The 13,706-nt window shown below is 40.7% G+C and overlaps 2 protein-coding genes across 8 annotated transcripts in view; one reads left to right on the top strand and one right to left on the bottom strand.

The window, feature by feature from the left end:
* rbm17 (RNA binding motif protein 17) overlaps positions 1 to 8,410 on the bottom strand; it is a 20,576-nt gene extending 12,166 nt beyond the window's left edge. For all 4 annotated transcript variants that reach the window (XM_061914233.1, XM_061914231.1, XM_061914232.1 and 1 more), the window contains exons 1-6: positions 8,252 to 8,410; positions 4,572 to 4,697; positions 4,380 to 4,496; positions 1,907 to 2,073; positions 1,683 to 1,795; positions 1,549 to 1,599 (exon numbers count right to left, since the gene is read on the bottom strand). In XM_061914233.1, coding sequence (XP_061770217.1) covers positions 1,549 to 1,599; positions 1,683 to 1,795; positions 1,907 to 2,073; positions 4,380 to 4,496; positions 4,572 to 4,694 — 571 coding nt within the window. In that variant the 5' untranslated portion in view covers positions 4,695 to 4,697; positions 8,252 to 8,410. The remainder of the gene's footprint in view (positions 1 to 1,548; positions 1,600 to 1,682; positions 1,796 to 1,906; positions 2,074 to 4,379; positions 4,497 to 4,571; positions 4,698 to 8,251) is intronic.
* A 2,200-nt stretch (positions 8,411 to 10,610) lies between these two features.
* Positions 10,611 to 13,706, top strand: part of il15ra (interleukin 15 receptor subunit alpha) — a 41,581-nt gene continuing 38,485 nt past the window's right edge. For all 4 annotated transcript variants that reach the window (XM_061914234.1, XM_061914235.1, XM_061914236.1 and 1 more), the window contains exon 1: positions 10,611 to 10,809. In XM_061914234.1, coding sequence (XP_061770218.1) covers positions 10,746 to 10,809 — 64 coding nt within the window. In that variant the 5' untranslated portion in view covers positions 10,611 to 10,745. The remainder of the gene's footprint in view (positions 10,810 to 13,706) is intronic.

Raw genomic sequence — 13,706 nt, forward strand, 5'->3', positions numbered from 1 at the left:
AAATACAAACATTTAAGCTTATTACTACCACTGCCAGGGTATTTAAGTTATCCTGTTTGTTATGGAAAATAAATATAATCTACATACAAATCTCTGAGCCACAATCATAACATCTGAACAGGCAATTTCTGAGGTAACAGCAGAAACATTTTTTTATCAGGGATCTTATGTTTAAAAAAACCTATATTATAGGTAGTGGGCTGTTTTAGGGAATTTTTGATCAAATTATCCGTAGTAGCAATATTAATAATGTTGTGTTTATTCTGCGTAGTGCACTTAAAATAATTATGACCATATCTAGGAATTGATATGATGGGAATTTTCTGATTGTTTGCTTGGTGCTTTGATAAACTGAACGCATATACATGGTACTATATTGTGATGTTATGAGCCAGGGAAGAAAATAACTACCCTACCCAGCATGCAACAGGAGTGACGAGCATGCGCGGTAGCCCGGTATAGGTTGTGTCGCCATGACGGCATCTTGTATGTTGTGATATGCACGCTCTGAAAGCAAACGTTAAGAACTCAGCCAACACTCCTGGTCTGCATTATTCATAAATAGACAGACAACACATATACTCCGCTGCTTCACAGGCCGCTGGATGTAGCCGGCAAAGTATTCCCATGCTAGCTAGCCGGTCTAGCAAGCACGCCTCATTCAGTCCAAAACGGCCCGATCTATCCACATTCAGAATTGTCTGGCGGTCGTAAGTGATCCCGGAGTGACCACGCTGTAAGCCAGCCATGAAATTTGCAGAATTGTCCGGTATTTTTGCCAAATGTTCCATCTTTACCAAGAGCCCCTCGACGCCGAAGTACATCCGGGAGATGCCATCTTCTTAAGAAAAGGCGTTAACAAAATAAAAGCATGTAAACAACATACGCAAATGTGCGATAAAATAATTGTCGGCGTTAATAGATTGATGAGTTAACGCGTAATTAACGCATTAATTTGCCCACCCCTAATATGTATATATATATATATATATATATATATATATATATATATATATATATGTATATACACATACACATACATACATACATACATACATACATATACATATATATATATATATATATATATATATATATATATATAAAAAGAGGACAATATAACTAAAACACTCCTCAGTACGGGCGAGCAGGCGGGATAGTTTGTCTAAATTACACGTATATGCGTACTCCATCGTGTTTCCTCCCCATTCACCGTGTTTAAAGATTGCAAAAGGAGTGCATATTTTCCCAGAAGTTGTTTATGTTAAAAAAAAAGCAAGTACATGAATAGCTTGTTGATTTCCGACCTCCTTACTGGAACACACATAGTTTGGCCGTGACTTCATTGCCAGCTCCGACTTCCCGAGGTAAAGGGAACACACCATAAATGTTTATTAGGCCAGCGCCTCCCTCTGCTGGACACAGTGCGCAACATAACCACTGCGGTTGGGTTCACACTCGCAACTTTGTTGTCTTTAAATGTGCTGGGAGTTTAACACAACACCATGCCGTGAAGTATCACCAAAATATGTTTTTGCTGGAACTCACCATCTCTGTCCACAAGCGATGAAGGCGGGGCAATGGCAGCACCACCCATAGCTGAGAGGGATGCACATAAAAGCCATGTTTACATCCTGGACTTATACAATTGCTTGATTTTTCTCAGACAGTAAAGCCCTCACTTCGTTTCCGCCGCTCTTTCTCGTAATCGTCCTCCTCATCAGACTCTTCCTCTGCTGCTGGGAATCTGGAGAAGCCACTCGGCACCCCACCCTCGTGTCTTTCTTTTCTTTTTCTAGAGCCCCCCCCAAAAGGTTTAAAGCTTAAAATCCTTGTTATTTCATCTGCTGGTTGAATAACTTAACATCAAAACAAAGTAATTCTAAACACAGTAAACAAGACCTACTTTTCTCTGTCCTCTATCTCCTTCAGCCTCTCCTGCTCCCTCTGACGCTGCCGCTCATCCCTGTGCCGCTTCATCACCTTTTCGTAGTCGTTAGGAAACATGGGATCGTACTCGTCTGCAAGCGGGATCAGCACATCTCCTGATGAGAAGCCGCTGGGCACCGGATCCTGAACAGATAAAAAAAAAAACATTACATTCCTGAAAAAAAAAAAGCATGAATGACCAAATTGTGCACTTAAATTAATGCTCTTCACCTTAAAAGGGGAACTGCTCTTTTTTTTTTTTTTTGCCTTCAAGACAAGAAGACATAGGTTTGTCTTTTGTTATGCATTCTAAGTCGTAAGATACGGCAAATACTTGATAGCTAACAACGCAGCAAGTGAGATTACTTTATTGCGGCCATATATCCCTCTAAAATAACATCAAAAGAACACCAACAATACTTCATTAACATCTTGTGAGCTGAATATGAACCAAGTATTAGTGATACTGTTATTATAAGCGCTAATGCCGAGGAACTACTTTTTGCTGCGCCGTGATCGCAGAGAGCTAACTAGCTTATGCTGCTATATTGACATAATAAGCTGCTGCATCACCTATGAGTTGGTGAAAGTTAACTCCAGATTTTAAATCATGCCTCAACATTGTATAATAAAAGGTTGTGGCCATAAAGCAGGGGTGCCCACACTTTTTCTGCAGGCGAGCTACTTTTCAATTGACCAACTCGAGGGGATCTACCTCATTTATATATATCATTTATATTTATTTATTTATGAAAGAGACATTTTTGTAAACAAGTTAAATGTGTTTAATGATAATACAAGCATGTGTAACACATATAGATGTCTTTCTTTCACAAAGACAAGAATATAAGTTGGTGTATTACCTGATTCTGATGACTTGCTTTGATTGGAATCAGACAGTAAGGATGATAACGCCCACATTTTCAAATGGAGGAGAAAAAAAGTTGTCCTTTCTGTACAATACCACATGAAAGTGGTTGGTTTTTGGCATCTAATTCATCCAGCTTCCATACACTTTACAAGAAAAACATTGCCGGCAAATTCCGTAGCTTGCTTGATTGACATTCACGGCACCCGAGGGTCTTGTGAGATGACGCTGGCTGCTGCCAGTTCATTATTATGAAAAAATGACAGAGAGGAAGGCGAGAAACACTTTTTATTTCAACAGACTTTCGCGCCGTCCCTTCCGTCAAAACTCTAAAGGCCGACTGCACATTTCCTATCTTCACAATAAAAGCCCTGCTTCATGCTGCCTGCGCTAACAAAATAAGAGTCTCGGAAAGCTGGCGTGCACATCACTTGTGCACGCCAGCTTTCTGAGGGATCGCTTGTGCACGCCAGTTTTCCGAGACTCTGTATTTAGTTAGCGCAGGCAGCATGAAGCAGGGCTTTTATTGTGAAGATAGGAAATGTGCAGTCGGCCTTTAGAGTTTTGACGGAAGGTACGGCGCGAGAGTCTGTTGAAATAAAAAGTGTTTCTCGCCTTCCTCTCGGTCATATTTTCATAATAATGATCTTGCAGCAGCCAGCGTCATCTCACAAGACCCTCCGGTAACGTGAATGTCATTTAAGTGACGTCTTGGTGAAGATTGATGATCACTAATTTTTAGGTCTATTTTTTTTTAAAAGCCTGGCTGGAGATCGACTGGTAGCTCGCGATCGACGTAATGGGCACCCCTGCCATAAACCAAGAAGTTGGCCAACTTTGACATTCAAAGCTCGCTTGAAAAACACAAAAAAACGCTCGTTTTGGGCCATCTTTAAAAAACATTAGTTTACTGGGTTTTTACTGATACAAAATTGACAAAAGTAAACACAAATTATATCAAATGCTGTTTTTTTCCCTAAATAAATTAAACTTTTTGAGTACTATGAATAATTCTTCATCTAAACAGGAGGATATAAACATCCCACCAGTGGGCATCCCAGCGAGAGCAGACATTGTACAGTAAGTGTTTTATTATGTTGATATTTTGTATATCTTGTTTAGCACTTGGCAATACTGCTTAGTGTTTGACTAAAGCTGTGTATGTTTAGCATACATCTTTTAAAACGTGTAAATAATCTTTTTTATATTCACAATGAAAAATAGAAGTTTCTTGATTACCATTTGTCCCAAAGTAGTCTGTCTTCCCTCATCAAGTCCGCCATGACTAGAAGTCTTGTTGTTGATGGAAACGTGAACGTTGTGATGCGTCTGTGACACTAATATGCCATTGAATGCTTCAAATGAGCAAAATGGGTCAATATGACTTGCTATTATGAATGACTACAAAATAGACAACATATACACTTGCAGCGTGTACATAAAACATTTACGGAGGTTTTGGGATATTTCAAAGCGTTTTATTCTCCACTGACTCCATTGCTAACTTTTACTAACGTTTATTTACGACCTAAAATGTTGTTTTTGAAGTGCGATTTCCCTTTAAAGTGTAGTCAAGACAGACCTTAATGCCAACAGCAATATGTGGAGGTGTGTCTATGATGGGTCTATCTTCACTGGGGCCTCCTCGCTTCAAATCGATGACCGGAGCCAAGACGGTCGTCTGCTTGGGCCGATGAGTCTGCACACAAGTTCATGTTCACACACAAGTAGAGTAGGGCTTGCATTGATAACTTCAAAACATTGACGTGCATACCTTAGCTTGGGTCAGAGCCGCCTTCTTCACCTTTAGCTGGGATTGCAGGAGCTTGAAGTTTTTGGACCATCCTTCGGTTTTGGTGTCACTGGCACCCACGCCGAGGTCATCGTACAGCGACATTATCTGCAGGTTCAACGTAGTAACAAATCAACGCAGCTGAGAATTTATAACTAATGCTAATGTCCAACTATTGTCATATAACAAAGTAAATAATAGCTCAGAGGTGCTTGCCAGTATCAAGCAGACGTCAAATAAAGCTAGTTCATGAATTTAAGTACTTTTAACATCATCCATCCATCCATTTTCTACCGCTTATTCCCTTTTGGGTTCGCGGGGGGATCAATCACTATATAAATGACATTTGTAAAGTTACAAAGGACCTTAAGTTAGTATTATTTGCAGATGACACAATGCCATTTTGTTCAGGAGAGAACACACAGAAGATAATACAAAAAATCACAGAAGAAATGAACACATTAAAAAGATGGTTGGACAAAAACAGACTATCTTTGAGTCTCAGTACAACTAAAATAATGCTATTTGGTAACAGTGCAAGAGAACATCAAACGCAAATAGACGGAGTAAATATTGAAAGGGTAAAATAAAACACATTTTCGAGTGTAATAATTAATGATCAAATTAATTGGAAATCTCATGAAAAAAAATATACAACATAAAGTAGCAAGAAACACGTTAATGATGAATAAAACAAAACCTGTTGACTTCATATTGTCTCCTGCTCACGAGCGTCATTGTGCAGAAATATGGGAAATAACTACCAAAGTGCACTTCATTCACTAACTTTGTTACAAAAAAGATCAGTTGTAATAATACATCATGTAGGACAGGGGTGCCCACACTTTTTCTGCAGGCGAGCTACTTTTCAATTGACCAACTCGAGGGGATCTACCTCATTTATATATATTATTTATATTTATTTATTTATGAAAGAGACATTTTTGTAAACAAGTTAAATGTGTTTAATGATAATACAAGCATGTGTAACACGTATAGATGTCTTTCTTTCACAAAGACAAGAATATAAGTTGGTGTATTACCTGATTCTGATGACTTGCATTGATTGGAATCAGACAGTAATGATGACAACGCCCACATTTTCAAATGGAGGAGAAAAAAAGTTGTCCTTTCTGTACAATACCACATGAAAGTGGTTGGTTTTTGGCATCTAATTCATCCAGCTTCCATACACTTTACAAGAAAAACATTGGCGGCAAATTCCGTAGCTTGCTTGATTGACATTCACGGCACCCGAGGGTCTTGTGAGATGACGCTGGCTGCTGCCAGTTCATTATTATGAAAAAATGACAGAGAGGAAGGCGAGAAACACTTTTTATTTCAACAGACTTTCGCACCGTCCCTTCCGTCAAAACTCTAAAGGCCGACTGCACATTTCCTATCTTCACAATAAAAGCCCTGCTTCATGCTGCCTGCGCTAACAAAATAAGAGTCTCGGAAAGCTGGCGTGCACAAGTGATGTGCACGCCAGCTTTCTGAGGGATCGCTTGTGCACGCCAGTTTTCCGAGACTCTGTATTTAGTTAGCGCAGGCAGCATGAAGCAGGGCTTTTATTGTGAAGATAGGAAATGTGCAGTCGGCCTTTAGAGTTTTGACGGAAGGTACGGCGCGAGAGTCTGTTGAAATAAAAAGTGTTTCTCGCCTTCCTCTCTGTCATTTTTAATAATAATGATCTTGCAGCAGCCAGCGTCATCTCACAAGACCCTCCGGTACCGTGAATGTCATTTAAGTGACGTCTTGGTGAAGATTGATGATCACTAATTTTTAGGTCTATTTTTTTTAAAAGCCTGGCAGGAGATCGCCTGACACACCCCCCGCGGTCGACTGGTAGCTCGCGATCGACGTAATGGGCACCCCTGATGTAGGATATAGAGAACATTCAAAGACTTTATTTAATCAATTCAATGATTTGTGCATTAACAAACACCTAAAATGATGTAAACTATAACCTGCTAGCCAAGAATGTACAACACTTCTTCTCAACAGAAGAGGAGAAAGATCACCTTAGAGGAAAATGTCATTTGAAACATTTTTATGCGCGTAAACACTGAAGACATATCTCAGTATGTGGAATTAAATGATGAAATGGATTAAGGAAAGAAATGAAACAAAGCAGCAATATGATTCACTTTAAGAGACGGTTCAAAATACAAAGTACACACAACAAGGATTATGATGAACTTCTTAAACCCTTTTTTGTTTCTTTTAGATAAAGATTATTTATGTATTTAATATTTGTTTACTTACTGTGGTATATGAATTATTTATTCATTGTTCTGTTAACGAGAACAAAGAAACGGGATAAAATTGCTATGGTAAGAAAAGGGGTCGGATTAAATAAGCTCTGCTTCTTCCTACTGCTTTTCATACGTGCTGGAATTCAAGAAGTGTAAACATGCGATGCATCATATTATATTGTGTGCATGTTCCACATGAGCTGGAAGTGAAAGTGCACAGCGTGGACGTGCGGTTATATCTCATTCACAGGACGTGTGGTGATGTCTCATTCACAGGACGTAAGGTTATATCTCATTCACAGGACGTGAGGTTATATCTCATTCACAGGACGTGTGGTTATATCTCATTCACAGGACGTGTGGTTATATCTCATTCACAGGACATGAGGTTATATCTCATTCACAGGACATGTGGTTATATCTCATTCACAGGACGTGTGGTGATATCTCATTCACAGGACGTGTGGTGATATCTCATTCACAGGACATGAGGTTATATCTCATTCACAGGACGTGTGGTGATATCTCATTCACAGGACATGAGGTTATATCTCATTCACAGGACGTGTGGTGATATCTCATTCACAGGACATGAGGTTATATCTCATTCACAGGACGTGTGGTTATATCTCACTCACAGGACATGAAGTTAAATCTCATTCACAGGACGTGTGGTGATATCTCATTCACAGGACGTATGGTTATATCTCATTCATAGGACGTGTGGTTATATCTCATTCATAGGACGTGTGGTTATATCTCACTCACAGGACATGAGGTTATATCTCATTCACAGGATGTGTGGTTATATCTCACTCACAGGACATGAGGTTATATCTGATTCACAGGACGTGTGGTTATATCTCATTCACAGGACGTGTGGTGATATCTCATTCACAGGACGTGAGGTTATATCTCATTCACAGGACGTGTGGTTATATGTCATTCACAGGACGTGTGGTGATATCTCATTCACAGGAGGTGTGGTTATATGTCATTCACAGGAGGTGTGGTTATATGTCATTCACAGGACGTGTGGTGATATCTCATTCACAGGTGTGGTTATATGTCATTCACAGGAGGTGTGGTTATATGTCATTCACAGGACGTGTGGTTATATGTCATTCACAGGAGGTGTGGTGATATCTCATTCACAGGACGTGAGGTTAAATCTCATTCACAGGAGGTGTGGTTATATCTCATTCACAGGACGTGTGGTGATATCTCATTCACAGGACATGTGGTTATATCTCATTCACAGGACGTGTGGTTATATCTCATTCACAGGACATTCAAAGTTAGCATAAATGAGCTGCAAGCTAACGTTAGCCAGCAACAATAACATTGTGGCAACAACAGGACACAGTGCAGTCGGCGAGGATGATAACGAGGAAGATAACGTACCAGTTCCAGAAGTATGTCGGTATTTACTGCGTGAAAAATGAATACTTTGACGTGAAAGCCAGCTCGTAGCCGCTAGCAGCAACACGGCGGTGGAAGGAGACAACAAACTTGTGCTGGCCTTTTTACGACAGACGCCATCTAGCGGCGGGAAGACTCTTCGTTCTTTTTAGGGACCGATGTCCCTTTGTTTGGGACGGAGGACCCAATTGAATTTCTAGCGTTTTATTATTATTATTATTATTATTAATAGTAATAATAATAATAATAATAATAATAATAATATGATTATTATTAATATTATTATTGTTGTTATTATTATTATACCGTTTATTCTTCTTCTTCAGAATCTTCTTCTTCTATTGGTGGCAGGTACAGCGCCACCTACTGTACTGGACTCTGTATTCTCTACCCAACCTTTTTTCAGTGATGTACCCCCTGGGAACATTTTTGTAATTCAAGTACCCCCTAATCAGAGCAAAGCATTTTTGGTTGGAAAAAAAAGAGACAAATAAGTAAAATACAGCACTATGCCATTAGTTTCGGATTTATTAAATTGTATAACAGTGCAAAATATTGCTCATTTGTAGTGGTTTTTCTTCAACTATTTGGAAAAAAAGATATAAAAATAACAAAAAAACTTGTTGAAGAATAAACCAGTGATTCAATTACAAATAAAGATTTCTACACATAGAAGTAATCATCAACTTAAAGTGCCCTCTTTGGGGATTGTAATAGAGATCCATCTGGATTCATCAACTTCATTCTAAACATTTCTTCACAAAAAATAAATCTTTAACATCAATATTTATGGAACATGTCCACAAAAAAATCAAGCTGTCAACACTGAATATTGTATTGTTGTATTTTTTTTCACAGTTTATGATCTTACATTCATATTTTGTTGAAGTATTATTCAATAAATATAAATAAATGGGTTAAATGGGTTGTACTTGTATAGCGCTTTTCTACCTTCAAGGTACTCAAAGCGCTTTGACACTACTTCCACATTTACCCATTCACACACACATTCACACACTGATGGAGGGAGCTGCCATGCAAGGCCCCAACCAGCACCCATCAGGAGCAAGGGTGAAGTGTCTTGCTCAGGACACAACGGACGTGACGAGGTTGGTACTAGGTGGGAATTGAACCAGGGAAGCTCGGGTTGCGCACGGCCACTCTCTTGAATTGTTTCTATTTTTAGAATATTCTTTAAAAAAAATCTCACCTACCCCTTGGCATACCTTCAAGTACCCCCAGGGGTACGCGTACCCCCATTTGAGAACCACTGCTCTAGACCAGTGTTTCTCAAATGGGGGTACTTGAAGGTATGCCAAGGGGTATGTGAAATGTATTCCAAAAATATCCCAAAAATCCTTTATAAATATATTTATTGAGTAATACTATGTGTAAAATATGAATGTAGGTTCATAAACTGTGAACAAATAATGCAACAATGCAATATTCAGGAATAATAATAAAACACAGCAATTTCAACCGAAACGGGTGATTTGTCATATTTGTCATAATCCGACACCAAACCGGATGTGGTTATTTTTGAAGACAGGATCGCGGACAGGCATGTAAACCAACTGTTGTGTGTGGTCAAATCCTTTTCACCTCAACTTCTGCGTGGCGTATGCATGGAGATGTTTGTATGTGTCATTCGTCCTTGTGCTATGTTTGAAATAACTTAAATACATTTGAGACAAGCACGCAGTTACGGGAGAATCCCCGCTCTTACTCTGAAAATACGAACTTCCGTTGTCAGAACATTGTAATAATCTCAGGAATGCACTTTGTTTGTTTGTTATACATATATTTTGCATTCTATTTTAATTACTTTGAATTCACTCTATTATACTGTTTTGTATTATTTCCCAACTGTTTGTATATGTTGAAATTCATAAATAAAGTTTTGTAAAATTCAAAAAATAAAAAATAATAACTCATCGAACTTTTACTTCCTATCATCAACGTCACTTCCCTATCTGGCCCTGTAAGTCCCGCCCCCAGCCACGGTCATTGGCTAACATCCCCTAGCCAGCCGCTACAATATGAAAAAAAAAAAACATTTTTCCGTTTGTCTTTTTGGTGGATTTAAATGTTTGTGTTATGAAATATGAAATGAAAAGCAACCCGTATTTTAGGGGTAGTTATTGTTCTTAGACACCAAAAAAAAATTTTTTTTTTTTCGCATTTTAAAATGAAATTCAATCTTTTTTTTTAATTTCCATTGATGTGAAGAAAATCCAATGACCAAAACACAAACCGACATATATTTTTTAAATGTCCAAAAAGGAGAAAGGTGATGCCGGAAACGGGAGTGTTTTGAGCGGGACTACAAAGATGGCGCCTGGCAGCGGCGGACACAGTGATTGATGTATGTGCTCGCTGCGTAATAGTGAAAGTATCATTTTCGCCGAGAGGGAGAACTCAACATGCCACAGCTTGGCTGGCAAACTTGCTGTCTAAATTTCGGTGGAAGTGTCAGATGGATTTGGGATCACTTTTGCTTTGTGTTTGCGTGATGATGGCGAGTGTGCGCGCTGCAGGCGGTAAGTCACTTCATCAAGTTAGTGCTCCAACTTTTACACAAACCTTTCTTCGTCATCTCCACAATACTTCCAGTCGTGTCTACTCGGGGCTTTAAAGTCGCCGCTTTGCTTGAACGGCGCTTTAATGACTTTCCCGCACGTCCACATTCAGTGCAAAACACCTGTACACTAAATACAAACAAGATCATTTAAGGTCTTTATTATTTACATTCTCAAACAGGTTGCAACCTGAAACTAACTTGCTGTTGGAATTCAGATTGTGCTGCAGGTGTGAATATTGATGTCAATCTCACCAGGTAAACAAAACTACTCTGGAAGTCAATATTTCATCTAAGTGTAGCCGAGTGTCCTGGGTTCGCATAATTTGGGTACTGATAAAATAAAATAATAAAAGGGAGTCATGAGAGCAGGTCCGGTCTCCACCACTTTATTGTTCCCTTCTTTACACCTATCTCCATACCCATCTATCACCTTCTTCAACAACCCGCCTTTATATAGACCTCTTACGTCACAGCCTTACGGCAACACTGGAGGGACACCCTGAACTGTTTGTTACATACGTCCCCCCCTCAATTAGAAACGTCCCCGTTTCATCACAAACAAAATAGGTAACAAACAAGGGGAAATAGAACAGAGAAAAGAAACAAAAATTCAAAATTCACAATAAATCAACAATATATTTTTTTACACCGTATTGCATAGGCTAACACACTGGCCCCTCAAAACATGCAAAAACTCCCAGATGCGAAGGATGTCACTCCAATCGCCCCATTTGTAAGATAGTTCAATTATGTGGAGGAGGTCGCCCCCAGCGAGATGGTCCGATGGTGCGTAGGTTACCCCTGTCACCCCCTGCGAGATAGTCCGATTGTGCGCAGGAGGTTACCCCTGTCACCCCCTGCGAGATAGTCCGATGGTGCGCAGGAGGTTACCCCTGTCACCCCCTGCGAGATAGTCCGTTTGTGAGATAGTTCGTTTATGACGCTCCATCATGCCATCCGACTTGGGGTTATAGCCAGTGGTGCACGTCCTTTTTTTTTTTTCAAGCAACATACAGAGTCTAATTGAAGGGGAAACACCCTGGGGCCCCCACGGGAACCTCCGGGCCACATCCAGAACGTCCATGACCACCCTCCGGGTGGTCCAACAAACCTGGGACCCGCCCACGGGGACGTTAAGGGCACCGACGGGTCCGACACGCTCTGTACTTCTCACGCCACCGTCGGCGGTCTCTCAGCGCGAAGGGCCAGCAGCAAGACCGCGGGAACGCCTCCGCAACCAGCCGGGCCACGCCCGCAGCAAACACCTCCACGCTCTCCCCCGGAGCACGCACACCCGCCGACAAGTTGGCCCCGAACCGGTCCATTGTCTTTGTTTAAAAGCTGCTCCCAGTCTCCCACGGGACGAGTTGGGAGGATCCGAAAATCCTCACCAGCTCCTGGTTGCAGTCGGCTCCCTCCGTCGGCGAAAGGAGCGGTTACACAAAACAAAAAGTCCACTTTCGACATCCATGCCGTGTGAGTGTCCGTCAAACAGCGCCTCCGGGCTTAAAAAGAGTCGTGGTCACCACACCACGTGTCCGCAAAATGGCCGGGAAGCTTATCAGCTAACTCGAAACTCACGTGTCCCGTGTAAAACTTTCTTCTTTTTTTTTTCAACACAGCAGTTAAAATAATCCCACCGCTGCCACCAATGTAGCCGAGTGTCCTGGGTTCGCATAATTTGGGTACTGATAAAATAAAATAATAAAAGGGAGTCATGAGAGCAGGTCCGGTCTCCACCACTTTATTGTTCCCTTCTTTACACCTATCTCCATACCCATCTATCACCTTCTTCAACAACCCGCCTTTATATAGACCTCTTACGTCACAGCCTTACGGCAACACTGGAGGGACACCCTGAACTGTTTGTTACATAAGTATGCCAGGGGTGCCCATTACGTCGATCGCGAGCTACCAGTCGACCGCGGGGGGTGTGTCAGTCGATCTCCAGCCAGGCTTTAAAAAAAAAATAGACCTAAAAATGAGTGATCATCAATCTTCACCAAGACGTCACTTAAATGACATTCACGGTACCGGAGGGTCTTGTGAGATGACGCTGGCTGCTGCAAGATCATTGTTATGAAAATATGACCGAGAGGAAGGCGAGAAACACTTTTTATTTCAACAGACTCTCGCGCCGTACCTTCCGTCGAAACTCTAAAGGCCGACTGCACATTTCCTATCTTCACAATAAAAGCCCTGCTTCATGCTGCCTGCGCTAACTAAATACAGAGTCTCGGAAAACTGGCGTGCACAAGCGATCCCTCAGAAAGCTGGCGTGCACAAGTGATGTGCACGCCAGCTTTCCGAGACTCTTATTTTGTTAGCGCAGGCAGCATGAAGCAGGGCTTTTATTGTGAAGATAGGAAACGTGCAGTCGGACTTTAGAGTTTTGACGGAAGGGACGGCGCGAAAGTCTGTTGAAATAAAAAGTGTTTCTCGCCTTCCTCTCTGTCATTTTTTCATAATAATGAACTGGCAGCAGCCAGCGTCATCTCACAAGACCCTCGGGTGCCGTGAATGTCAATCAAGCAAGCTACGGAATTTGCCGCCAATGTTTTTCTTATAAGGTGTATGGAAGCTGGATGAATTAGATGCCAAAAACCAACCACTTTCATGTGGTATTGTACAGAAACGACAACTTTTTTTCTCCTCCATTTGAAAATGTGGGCGTTGTCATCATTACTGTCTGATTCCAATCAATGCAAGTCATCAGAATCAGGTAATACACCAACTTATATTCTTGTCTTTGTGAAAGAAAGACATCTATACGTGTTACACATGCTTGTATTATCATTAAACACATTTAACTTGTTTACAAGAATGTCTCTTTCATAAATAAATAAATATAAATGA

Source organism: Nerophis ophidion, linkage group LG10 (genome assembly GCF_033978795.1).
Source record: "Nerophis ophidion isolate RoL-2023_Sa linkage group LG10, RoL_Noph_v1.0, whole genome shotgun sequence".
Taxonomy (NCBI): Eukaryota; Metazoa; Chordata; class Actinopteri; order Syngnathiformes; family Syngnathidae; genus Nerophis; species Nerophis ophidion.